This window comes from Lethenteron reissneri, chromosome 6 (assembly GCF_015708825.2).
Source record: "Lethenteron reissneri isolate LAM-NWPU_2019-01 chromosome 6, ASM1570882v1, whole genome shotgun sequence".
Classification (NCBI taxonomy): Eukaryota; Metazoa; Chordata; class Hyperoartia; order Petromyzontiformes; family Petromyzontidae; genus Lethenteron; species Lethenteron reissneri.
The window spans coordinates 3,083,364-3,097,198 of NC_083784.1; the positions used below are offsets into that span (position 1 = coordinate 3,083,364).

At 47.1% G+C, this 13,835-nt stretch overlaps 1 protein-coding gene across 1 annotated transcript; it reads right to left on the bottom strand.

Annotated features, from left to right (window-relative positions):
- Positions 1 to 224: 224 nt before the first annotated feature.
- Positions 225 to 3,967, bottom strand: LOC133353789 (box A-binding factor-like). The gene is made up of 2 exons (XM_061570202.1): positions 3,689 to 3,967; positions 225 to 2,250 (listed from the first exon to the last, which is right to left on the bottom strand). The coding sequence occupies exon 2, from the start codon at positions 2,244 to 2,246 to the stop codon at positions 1,449 to 1,451; it is 798 nt and encodes a 265-aa protein (XP_061426186.1). The 5' UTR covers positions 2,247 to 2,250; positions 3,689 to 3,967; the 3' UTR covers positions 225 to 1,448.
- Between the last annotated feature and the right edge of the window lie 9,868 nt (positions 3,968 to 13,835).

The window sequence follows — 13,835 nt, forward strand, 5'->3', positions numbered from 1 at the left end:
CTCCTGTCAGTACTGTATAAAACAGATTTAAAAATAACTCCCATTTATTTGAACCAGTTCGCCGGGTAAGTTGAACCGGATAATTCTGGATTACAATTCCAGGGTGCTAACCAATAACCAGCCACGGTGAAATCACAACAGGTGACCAAGTGAACAGCCTTCAAAGGTTCCCACACATACCAAACCACGCCAACAGGGGGCAGCAACAGACCGCACACATGGCCTTAAAAAAAACAGTTTTCTTTAATGTTTAAGAGAAAACGTAACGTACAGTGGCTCATAATTTAAAAGTTATTACTTTACAAAACGACGAATATTCGTTGTACATTGTGCAGGGCGCGCAGCAGGCAAAATGTACAAGTGTTTTAAGTGGTCTTGCAAAATTGAAGCACAGAAAAAAAATGTCCAACCTTTGTAATGTACGCATTTCAGGTCAGCCGACGCGGCAGATTTAATTTAACATCTTCAAAATACAATTGGGAGGCCATTTCTTTAAAAAAAAAAAAACACGTTTCAACAAAGGCTTCCACTCAAAATCAAATGCAATACATCGAACCAAAAAAAAATGTACACAACCTTGAAAAAAATGAACGGATTAAATAAAAAACGTGCATCTCCTTTACACATTTTCGTCTAAACGTTTGAAAAGCAAAAGATCAATGCTGTCGAAGTTTGCGTTTTCTTGAAAGGAAAAAAACACCACATGCGATGGAGTTGTTGTTGTTGTCGTTAACGAATTAAAACCGCTTGGAATCATAAAAATTCGTGCGTGGCTTACGCATGGGGATGGGGTGTGGGCGCTGTCGCCAATAAATATGGGGCTTCTCACTTGCTCCTGATGAAAGGTCAAAAAGACCTCTGAACAAAAGCTACAAAAATCTTCAGTCGGGAGGGAAGGGGGGGGTGTGTGAATTAATCAGCACACGCGTACATGTTTTGCAAGTTCTCACACCCTCAAAAATAGAGGGCGAACGTCAGAAAAGGATTCGTTTTTTGCCGTCAATTAACAGTTATTCAACTTGCAACAGGATGCCCCCCCATACCCCCCACCACCATCCCACAGGCAATATTGTTGTTGTTGATGCGAGCACAAGGAGGACGTCACTCTCAAGGGGGGTGCCAAGACGCGGCCTCAAAACTCCAAAAATAAAATCGCACTGGACGCGTTTCAATTTACAAGTCTTGCGAAAAAACACACAAATGAATTGGTTTACTTTTATTACTTTTTAATTATTTACTTTTTTGCACAAAGTCCTTGAAGTATAATATATTTGTATGTATAGGTGGATGGAAGGGGAGGGGGGCTATGTATAATGAACTGGGGGGGGGGGGGGGAGAAATCGGTGGGTTGTGGATGCAGACAGATGACGAAGATCAAGTCCTGGCAACGGCGCCAAAAGTCGAAATAAAAAAAAGCCCCGCACAGAAGAAAAAAAAATAACTCTTCATCAGTGGGCATACACTCCGGACAGAAAGTCAACCTCATCTTGACCCAACCACAACTCCGGCAACTCTTGCACACGGTCCAGACCCAGCTCCAACACGAGCGACATCAGAAGCTCCTCGTCCAAGGCATCCGCATTTGGCATCGTCGCTGCGTGCGCTGCCGCCGCCGCCGCGGCCGCCACCACTCCCGGGAAAGAGGCTCCCATGTGGCCCATCATGACGCCCCCCACGCCGCCCACGCCGCCACCGCCGTGCATGGCCACGCTGTGCCCGTAGTAGCCGTGAGCTCCCACCAGCATGTGACCCGACGCAGCGTAATGCTGCGCGGCGTGCGAGAGGTGGTGACCGCCGCTCGGCAAGTGGTGCAGTTTGTGGGTATGCATCGCGGCCTGCTGCTGCTGCTGTTGCTGCTGCTGCTGATGGTGCTGCTGCAATGCATGCTGTGCGGCAGATGGTGGCGCTTGCTGGTGATGTTGCTGCTGCTGTTGCTGCTGCTGTTGTTGTAGCTGCTGCTGTTGCTGCTGCTGGTGGTGCGCGCTTAGAAAGTGTCCCGGGTGCATGCCACCGTGAGCCGCAGCCATGGCCACGTTTCCGGCACCACCACCACCTCCGCCCACCATGGTGTGGCCGGGTCGAACTCCCAGCTGGTGGGGCTTGCCCACCCGGCCCATGGCTCCCGGGTGGCCGCTCTGCTGGTACTGCATGCCCGGCGCGTACTGGCGGTAGGGGTAGACCGGGCCAGCCGAAGATCCCGGCAGCATCTGGTGGCTGCTGGCGGACATTATCATCGGCTCGGCCATGTCGCTGATGAGAGGCGGCGAGGATTCGAGGTCGGGAAGAGAAAAGGAGAAGAGGGGAGAGAGGGTTTAGTTAGCAGATGCCGAGGATGATGATGAAGTGTTGTCTCAAACCAACAAAAGCCCGCTGTGATTATTGCTAATACTCGTGTACTCTCTAGACGTTTGGCACATCAGGCTACAATGCAACCAAGAGACATCTGCATAACCACACCAACCAATTCCTCGACTGCTGATAGTGTAGTCCAGCGTTTCGACTAATCAGCACGAGGTTTATCATCATCAGCAAACGATTGATCCACCGCTGGATGAAGATCTCCCGCCATCCCCCACCCCCATCCCAAAGCCACCACCACCATCCTAACAATGCCGCCGAATCATTCCACCTTGCAACACGCAGCGAACTCATCGCTCCATCATCCTCCCCTTTAGACCCACTCTCAATCCGATGCCGCATTCCGGTCACCAATTTCCGATATCTACAACCGCGGCAGTAGTTTTTTTTTTTTTAATTAAAAAACGCGTCCGAGTATTTTATGCAAGAACGCTGCTTGCCCCGGTCCACCCAAGTCTCTAAATGTTTCACGCGAGGTTTTGCAATCATCTCACGGCGTAAATCCAGCCCTGGCCTCCCCCCCCCCCCACTCATCGTCCACGTGTTTCACGAACGCGAGCGTGGAACGGCGGTCGCCAAATCGACAGCAGCAGTCCCACGGCACGGCGGCTTGCGTACGGACACACGGATCGGTACAGCTCACAGATAATAGCAGACCACCTCCTCCACCCCTCCGTGGTCAATTGTGATTTATTTGCAAAATTGCACGTTGTAGATTATTGTAGCTATCAACCCCCACAACGGTTACGGATCTAGGAGGACAAAAAAACGTTTAATTTGCCATCAGCTGCTGGACAAAATCGCCCTGTCGCTACATGGTGGCGTTGCAACTCGCTCGACCCCTAAACCACCACAAACATCATCCACAAGCAAGCACCCATCCGCTCCGATTCTTTGGTGGTGGTGGGGTAAGAGATTGGTGGGTCAACCAAACGCAGACTGCCGAGTTAAAACGCGTAGGGGGCTTTCGCGACCAATATCCACACACGTTTTTTTTGCGTTAGGATCTGTATTATAGCAAACTGTTAACTCGGCCACTCGACACACACAGCAACTGGCTGCATCATCCCAGGAGCAACAGAACCACCACCACCAAACCACCACCATTCGTGCCCGCAGCAAGACAACTCCAACCTCAACAACAGTCAACCCCGCAAGGCACCATTGTTCGCTTGTAAAGTGCCATCCCATCATCATCATCATCCTCCTCCTCCTCACCCACCCACTTCTCCCACCACAAGCACCCATGGGGACACAGTTAGGTGGCCCAGTAAAAGCAATGGGGCCCCCCCCCAAGACAAACACACACAACAAGAGAAAGAAGACTCACCTCTTGAATGCGCCGTAGCCTTCCAAATCCGCGGACGTTGGAGCGCTTCGCGCGGTCGTTTTTGCTCGCGGTTTCACCGGCCGCGTCCTACAACTCTTGGGGGTGGTGGGTAGGGGGGGGGGGGTTGCCCCGCTTATCGCCTTCGTCGATGAGATCCCTCCGCAGAGACACAAAAGGCCGCTTACAAACCACAACCAACACCACCACCACCACAGCAGCCGCCGTGCACCACGCTACTCCACAATGAAAACAACCGCGTCCCGACTTAGTGGCTCCGCGCCTCTCCCCTTTATATACCCGAGGCGGAGGGGCGGAGGGAGGGGTGGGAAGCAAAACCCGGCTAGCGGCACCCGGCGGAACGGATCGCGCTAGAACGGCGGTGCCGGGCGAGGCGACGCCGAAGTCGCTAGTTTCTCGCCGTCGTTTCAATCCGCCGCGCTCACCGCCGCCGCGTCGTTACGTCTCCTGCGAATGGCGCGGGTTTCGTTCGTTAAAAATGATCGCCCGCGTGAAAAGGCGTCGCTTTGCGATCCGCACCAGCGACTCCGGTCCGCTCTTTGCGGATTACCGCGACGCGAACGCGGGAGTTGTGGGGGAGGGGGAGCGCGCGAGCGGGGTGGGTGAGACGTGCGGCCAATGGGCGACGAGCTCGTGCCCCACGTGACCGCGAGTTGGGATGTTGCTGGGCTGAGCGGGAGGTGGTCGCGCAAGCATGCACCGACACTAATCGGTTTTTTTTTTGTCAATGCACGCGACACGCGCATGTTGACTCTACCATGCACCAACTTTGCCAATGAACACTCCACAATGCCTTATGGTGGTGTTGTTGTTGTTATGCAACTACAGCATGTGCATTGCCATCCACGTCTTGTCATTCGAGATACACGGTCGGGGAGAGAGGAGGGGTGGGTTAAATAGAGGGCCATCACATGATTACACAAGTCCATTAATTGGTTTCACCGTTTGCACGCGTGCAATGTACAGTAACTGTTATGCTTGCGTATTTCCTGTTGTGTACATTGTGTATGATGTACATTGTGGATGATGTACACACACACACGTTGTTGTGTCTGGCGCCAGGTCTGCCTTTTGAACGTGGAAATACCTTCCTCAAGGTTATTTTCAAATGTCATCTATTGCACACACGTGCATCTTCAAAAGGTCCAGGTGCAGACTCTGCAATTGCTTGATCATGCCATGCTGGCAGAAGGGCGACTCTTCCAAATGTTGGTAGAGGTGGAAGTTCCCACACTTTACCCCACCATAGACGCCCTGCCCACCGATGGACTCACTGTGGTGGTGGTGGTGTGCCCATTCATACTGCCGAGTGGACAGACGCAGGAATTTGAAGAAACTTGCCAATTTTAGTTGACCCGGACAAGTAGATTGCAGAAAAACGACCATTTACACCACTGTAGCATCACAGTGTCTGTGTGTGTGTCTACTATATATAACAGAACATGCCCCAACAGGCTGTGGGGGGAGATCTTTGTCTTTGTTATATCCATGTAATTTGGGAGGGGAAAATTAACTCATTGTACTTTGGTGAGGCTATCCAAAATCTTGGAAGGCATTCAAAAGTCATCAAATGTTGATGAGTCATTGCACCTCAGTTGAGTTCATCTCTACTCGATCTGACAGCACCCACCACCATACGACCCCACCTTGGCCCACATAACTCGTCCAGTGTATTCGATATCGTTATTACCTCTTGGTAGTACATATTTTACCTTTTGTGCAATTTAACTGAAGCACCAATTGTTTATTTTATGGACATATTTACTGTACTGTGTGACCCCCCCCCCCCCAATTTTTTTCCTTTCCACATTAATTTCTGTTTTACATAAACCTTAATTATGTAGAAATAAAAAAAGTTTTAAATAATTAAATGGGGGGGGGGGGGTCACAGGACATCTGGACCACCCTGTACACATTACTAGAAGCATCATCACATAAGCAGCTATGATTATCCACTGCTGGATGAAAGTAATCGCCACCCGATGATGCTTGCTTATGTTGCAGTCGAAACGTCGTGAGATTTTGAGTTTGTTTTATAATTTTATTATTTTATTATTTCCCTTCTACGTGACTTTACCGAAAGAACCAAGAATATAGCACGCGTACTGATAAGTAATCACATTTGCTGTGAATAATGTATTTGGTGATATTTCATCATCATCATCATTTTATGCGCTGTGAAGATGGAGCCATTGCCCGAAATGTCGTCTGTTATCTATATTTTCGCCTTTTTTAAGGCAGTGTTATTGATGCACGTGTTGAGTTGTTGATTGCTTCATCACCACCGCAACCTGAATTGTCACAAAACAAGATGCAGTGCCATGCACGTAGCGTTTCAACAGACTCGGGTGGTGGTGGTGATGTAGTTATAACAACTTCAAATGCACACACGTTTTATGTTTTTTTTTACTTCTAGGAATGCATGCAGTCATCCTCAGATTGGTATGACTCTTGATGTCCTCACCGGCCCCATAACGCAACCCCTTGTTATTAAAACAGGCGGGTTGGCACTCTGGGATTTGAGTCGGTGGGTGGGTTTTTTTTAGCAGTTCCCAAATCAGCGATGAGCTCATTAAATATCACAGAGGCATGCGTTTACGCTAATTAAAGAATCGGAGAGAGAGGGAGGGAGGGAGAAACAAACGTACAGTCTCTAAGCTTTAACAAAGACAGACAGACACCCAGACGCACCACACACGCCTCGTGTATAAGCTGAGATTATTGTGCGCTGCGGTTGTTAATGATTAAGTTGCTCTGTGTGGTTGCTGTCGTACGGTTGCAATGGTTATGGCAACGTTTCACTTTGCATATATCCAGAGGTCGCCGGTTCCAACATCCCGAGGTGGCATTTTAAACTATTTCTGGCCATTCCAGCGACATCAGAAGTGGGTACACCAAACAGGCGATGGGTTAGCCATGCGATCTTTACAGGAATCGATCCGTGTTTACTCCACCAACGGGATCCGTGAGATCTTGGGATCGCTTTCTACTCAGTACTCCCGAGGTCAAGGCTCTGTTCCTGCAGGGGCTGATCAGAATAGTTTGAGATATTTAAATGCCGTCCTAAACTGGCCTTTAGCCCCCAGCTCTGGCCGTTTACCATGCAGGTTCTGTTTATTTCCTGCATTCCATACACAGCGCTCATTGCATTGGTTGGATCTACGGATGAAATGCGCATTTACAAATGTAAATTATTATTATTATGGTCGCGTTTGGTGGGGTAAAGTGTGGGTACTATCACCGCTTCCAAGACATGTGGTTCAGCGTGGAAGAGTAGGCCAAAAACACCCTCTGTGTGAGATCTCTAGAGCTCCTTCCAAATGGAAGCCCTTCCAACAGCAGGCACGTGAAACGAGAGACACTGTCGAGATGAAACTTTATAATGTGCGTAAGTAACAATGCCAACCGAGCAGCGAAATGAGTCTTAGAGGACGTCCGCCGGAGGAGATGGAGCGGTGAAATCCGCGAGAGCGCGTCGGTGCTAGAGGAATTATTATATCGCAGAACTGTGAGAAACGGAAAATGTTAATGGGGGCATTCAGCCAGCAGTGGATAGACAATGGAAAATGATTCTGACGATGAGATTTGGCAATCGCGAGAGATACTAAGAGGTAATTACGAATATTATATAGTATTCCTAAGGTGACGTTGAGAGTCGGTCAGAGCCAGGGAGTAATTGCAGCCGTGTCCTATCCAGGTCTCACACGGCACACCACATCCAGTATAGCGCTCGCTATGGCTACGAGTCGCACACCTGAGTAAGTTGATGATGATGAAATGCAAACGCATCTCAATAGAATGTCGAAAAATATGGGAGACAAGAGATAGAGGACATAACCAGTTGAGATGAAAACAAAATCAACAGTGCCAAATGTGGCTATACAATACAATACAGTGCACGACTTGGTTATTGAATACAATGAACACAAAAGAGGTGGAGCAAAGCGGTGGTGTCGCTGCGGTTAGCACATTCCCCTGGCCAAGGCTATAACATCAGTGGCGAGTTTTATCTGGACAGTCGCCCCTTGAACAACGCGGACTGGGCAGGCAGCGTGCTGCAGATTGGCAAAACTAAAACAAAAAACACGGAGGGGGAGGGCTTTCATCCGGCAGTGGATTGATACAGGGCTGTAGATCATTTCGCTCTGCATTGATGAAGGGCAAAAGCAGCCCTATGCAACACTGGATAAAGGAGGTTACTTGCTCCTGTTCAACTCTAGAGAGATTGTGTTTCAGTTGTTTACTGTGGCGGTGGGTTGTGTATCACAACCCGCGCTGAATAAATCTGGCCAAACTGCCACCTCCATTCATTGAGAGATGTAACGTCTGACATTGCTCACTGTTATAGGAAGAGTTGATACAATAATGTACATACTCTTTGGGTTTTTTTCGGTAAAGTCACGTAGGTAGGTAAAACAATTAATAGAATAAAATAAATGGAAACGACTAAATTAAATCACGACGTTTCGGAGGCAACACAAGCTTCCTTCATCAGGTGTAAAAAAAGGCACAGCAAAATAACTGTAGCGATAGTTATTATACATTTTCTCTCGCTACAGTTATTTTGCTGTACCTTTTTACACCTGATGAAGGAAGCTTGTGTTGCCTCCGAAACGTCGTGATTTAATTTAGTTGTTTTCATTTATTTTATTTTATTGATTTTTTACCTACGTGACTTTACCGAAAAAACCAAAGAGTAAGAATCCTTGCAGTCACGAAAGCTTCAAATCTAGAACAATAATGTACAGCTTACAAAAAAAAACCCATCACGTTAAAGTAGCCGGGCATCTGCGCTTAATATGGCTAAATTCAAGCTCTGAGAATTAGATATCGGTTTGACCTGTCATGCGACGGATATCGCTCTCATATAGCAAAGCGGGTGGGCTCTAAGTGTTTTTCTTCACTGTGTGGACTTGAGGTCACTTAAGGGGATCTCAAACGTAGGTCTATTGATGTCTTGTTTTCGGGGACCCGTTCCGCTAGCAGGAAGCTTCGCTACTGCACGTTGAGATAACCAACATGATGCCGAAAGCACAATCTAGAGTTATAATTCTGGAGAAAAAAACAAATATAAATTTTAAAAAATGTACAGCCCTTCGTCGGCTATGGAGATGATGTGACCATACTTCGTTTGTCGTGCTGCTTGTTGCTGGCTGCGTAGAAGTTTCTGGGCCTTTAGACCTGCGTTCCACAACCTTAATTTAAATATAAATATATATTCAGTACCTCAATCCGTGGGGCGGAGGGGCGGCGGACATTACACAGACAATGCGAAACACACTTTAAACAAATGTTAAATGCCAAACAAAGCTTTTATCATGCATTCTCTAACAGAGGTGGTGGAGGCTTGGGGGATGCCTTCATCCAGCAGTGGATTGACCATGGCTCTATCTCTCAAATGATCTCACCCCTCCCCACCACTGTGTGTATACGAGCTCAGTCTTGCAGCGGTCATCGCTTTATTCTAGATTTGAAGCTTTCGTGACTGCAAGAATTCATACTCTTAGGTTTTTTTTCGGTAAAGTCACGTAGGTAAAAATTAAAAATAAATGATACAAATTATAATAGAAATAAAATAAATCACGACGTTTCGGAGGCAACACAAGTCTCCGTCATCAGGTGGGACCGTCACAGCTGAATTTTATTTTATTAATACAGTGAATTCAGCTCTGACGGTCACACCTGATGACGGAGACTTGTGTTGCCTCAGAAACGTCATGATTTAATATTTTATTTCTATTATTAGTAATACATTTATTATTATTTATTTTTTATTATTCACGTTTAGGTTTATTTCTATAATTTTGTAGTATTTTTAGTATTCATTTATTATTTATTTGTTTTTACCTACGTGACTTTACCGAAAAAAACCTCAGAGTATGGTCATCGCTTAATTGGAACACTTTTTTTGCATTTTGTGCGGAGCTTGAGGATGCATTCACACTTTCGATAGGCGAGGGCCGCTTCTCGAGTGGCTGCAGGAGAGCGAATGCTGATTTCACTCAACTGAAGCGGACACTCGTTTTTTGTTATGTTCATGAGCGCGTTTAGCCCGAAGGTTTGAATCAAAACCAAAGCCACTTGCGTTTTAAACATTGCACCCATTTCGTTGATTTTTTTTATCTCGTAAGTATCTATTTTTCACGAGATGCAGGCCACTGGATGTGGCATGCCGGGTGCACACACACGGGGGGCTTGCCTTTACAACACGGGGCGACTCTCATCTTTGTTGGCATGTGGCTACGAAACCGCACAATGAAAACGAGTTGAGTGGTTTAGAAACCTGTTTCACCACACGGGGGTGGGTGCTGTGGTCGGGCAGGAGGAGGCAGTGGTCCTTCTCACCTTTACTGCAGACATGCACCCACCTTTGGTTCCTATGATCACTGTTACATTGTTTTTATCGCTTTATTGTGATCTCGAAAACGTTTTGGTGTAGCCATGTTTGTTTGTTGTAGTGCTAGGTTAGACTGATAAATTTAATATAAATTGTCTTATGGTTGTTATTGTTTGACTTGCATGCCACTGGGATTTTTGCACACAGCATTGATATACGGTGCTTTTTCTGGAAGACTTTGCTGTTTTTTCCTGGATTTTTCTGTTTGCGCGTAGTCATTTTTAGATGTTCTTTGTTCATGTTTTTGTTTGTTGCGGTTGCACCCGATTCAAGAGCAGAATGGCTCACAGCGCTGTACCTAATAAATAAACTGAAGAACAATGGCAAATGTTAATCGATGAATAGGTTTGATGAAACAATTTAAGTTGTACTTTCGTGTCCGTGTTTGATTTGAGTCTCGACGGCTTACCTTCTAAAACAATCTGGCCGTGCCTCGCACCCCCAGAAAGGGCATCACCCACCCCGGGGTGCGTGCGTGCAGTCCAGGTGAAGAATCACTTTTGTAAACGATTAACAAATACATTAGACAAGTCCAATTACAGTAGTCCAATTGCACCCCCCCCCCACCCCCCACATTGGCTGATGGGGTTTGCTTGGAAAGGATGTAACGAGTTCTTTAAATCTGTGATATCCGATTAAGTAATCGATGCCTACACTATGGGAACCTCATTTGCCAGTAAAAATATGATAATTGTTTTTTTGGTTTTTTTTTACCCTTCTATCTGGCAACAAAACTGACACCTTTTTACAAGGAGTCATGTTTGCATAGACCACAATACCTGCAGTCATAATGCAAACAAAAAAAACATAACTCTGATGTGCACTGTCGATGCCTGTCGATTATCCGGTTAATTTGCTCGAACTAAGATCGGATGGAAGTCGGTAGAAAAAAAACACAAGTAGGGCATCCGCGCTCAATCGGGTTGATTGTGATCTGTGAAAAAATAAAAGATTCATAGCTCATCGGATTCCTCCAGTATGAAGCAAATATTCTGATCTTGTTTGGCGAGGCGATAACTCCAGGAGGCCAGCGATGAATCTCATTTGCATTCAGTGGAGATGTCCCGGGTCACCGCCGTGACAAAAGCAGACACACAACGAAATAATGTACGCACTGTATCGCCGTAGCAATGAAGCAAAATATAAATCGGTGACAAAACAACTGCGTCACACAAGAACGTCGATGAATACCGCAGACGACGACACCGTACGACGAATACAATATTCAACTCTAAACACATTTTTTTTTATCTCCCAATGAAAGTTGCTTCGGAGAAAATATTTTATTATTTCGATTTAAAGCTTTCGTGACTGCAGGGATTCATCTGCTTGGTTCTTTCGGTAAAGTCACGTAGAATGGACATAATAAAATAAGAAAAATAAAACATAATAAAATAATTATACTTTATTATTATTATTTTGTTGTCATTGTTCAATTCAAAGCGATACAAATATTGAGCATGGCATTAACACGCGTGGCTTATTTTCTCATTTACAGTACAATGTTATTGGGGGGGGCCCGCTACCCGGGGTTATATATTTTCCGGAGTTCAGCCCCGGGCAGCTTGCGGTTGAAAGAACCCCCAGACCGACCGGCTGGATGTCTGGGCAGACAGCCAGCGCAGAGGACGTGTTTATACAAATACTGGCGAGATCCAGTGTTCACCACACACACACACCACCACCAACAACAACCACAATCCCTCCCTCCCTCGCTCCTCCCCAATCTCTCGTTTTTCGTTCTCCAGCCACTCATTCCCTTAACCCCGTCCCATCATTCTCTACATCCACGTCACACACACACACAAATATACTCACACACACTGTTTAAACACACACTTACATATACTCACACACAGTTTACACAGACACACACAAAGATCCCCCGTATTGCCTTAACAGACTTTAGGAGCACACAAACATATACTCACACACAAATATACTCACTCACACACACACAAATATACTCACACACACACACTGTTTACAAACACACATACACTCACACACACACTGTTTACACACACACATAAATATACTTACACGTACACACTGTTTACACACACACACACACAAATATACTCACACGTACACAGACACGTACACACACAGACACGTACACACAGACACATGCACACAGACACATGCACACAGACACATGCACACAGACACGTACACACACACAGACACGTACACACACAGACACGTACACACACAGACACATGCACACAGACACGTACACACACACATACACACTGTTTACACACACACACAAATATACTCACACGTGCACAGACACGTACACACACAGACACGTACACACACAGACACGTACACAAACAGACACATGCACACAGACACATGCACACAGACACAACAAAGATCCCCCGTATAGCCTGAACAGACTGTAGGGGCAAGTGCTGTTAGCGAGCACCTATGAAGGCCGGAACGGTACACGAGGGGGTGGGTGGCCAGCACCACGCCCGACCGCCTTTGTCTCCCTAGTGGCGATGTTTACACACCGCACCAGGTACTCATTTAAGGCTGAGTCGACCTAGGGGAGGCCCAGGACCGGTTCAGATAATCGTCACTGGTGTTAGCCGTGAGCGGGAATCGAACCCGGGTCGCCAGGTTCATAGCGCAGCGCGCTAACCGCTACACCACCGCTCCCCAGACACGTACACACACACACAGACACGTACACACAGACACACACACACGTGCACACTGCACAAACACACGCGCGTGCACACACACAGACATATGCACAAAGACACATGCGCACACACACACACGTGCACACACACGCGCGTGCACACAGACACACACACACGTGCACACACAGACACGTGCACACTGCACACACACGCGCGTGCACACACTGGTTGTGTGTGCACGCGCGCACGTGCACACACACAGACACGTACACACAGACACACACACACACGTGCACACTGCACACACACGCGCGTGCACACACAGACACGTACACACACACAGACACACACGTGCACACTGCACACACACGCGCGTGCACACACTGGTTGTGTGTGCACGCGCGCACGTGCACAACAGGCGCAGTGACGTGACACGTGACACGCTACCCCTTCCTCGTGGTCAATTCGTCGCCATATGGTGCGAAATGTAAACATTAGCAGTGGGGAGACAAAGGCGGCCCGGGCGTCGTTATGGCCTTCATAGGTGCATGCTAACAGCACTTGCCCCAACATGCCGTGCAGGCTACGCGGGGTATATTTGTCTTTTTTTTTTACGATGCAAAAAAAAACAATCAAAGATATGCACCGGCAAAAATGATCAAAGTTGATAGTGATAATAGCAATAATCTACAGCACTTTCTCAATCCACTGCTGGATGAAGGTCGTGGCGGTCCTTTGCCCATGTTTCATCACGCTTATGAACCGGTGCAAGCTGCTCTACCGCATCATCGCGATCTGCTGATGTGAGATCGTCTGGTCAGAGAAGTTACTATAAGTCAGTCGGGGTTCAAGGTGCAGTCAACTCGCAGTTTGCACGTGCAGTGATGAATACAATACAGTCCTCTGCTACATAGGTGTATGTGCAGTGCTGCATTAAGAAGAGCCATATTCCCAAAACGTCGGCCATCTATATAAAAATGCGTGTTTATGTGTGTGTGTGTGTACTGCAGCGTTAATGATTAATATGGCGAATTACGTTTGAGTGTGAGTTATACAGTGGATACGGGTCGGTAAC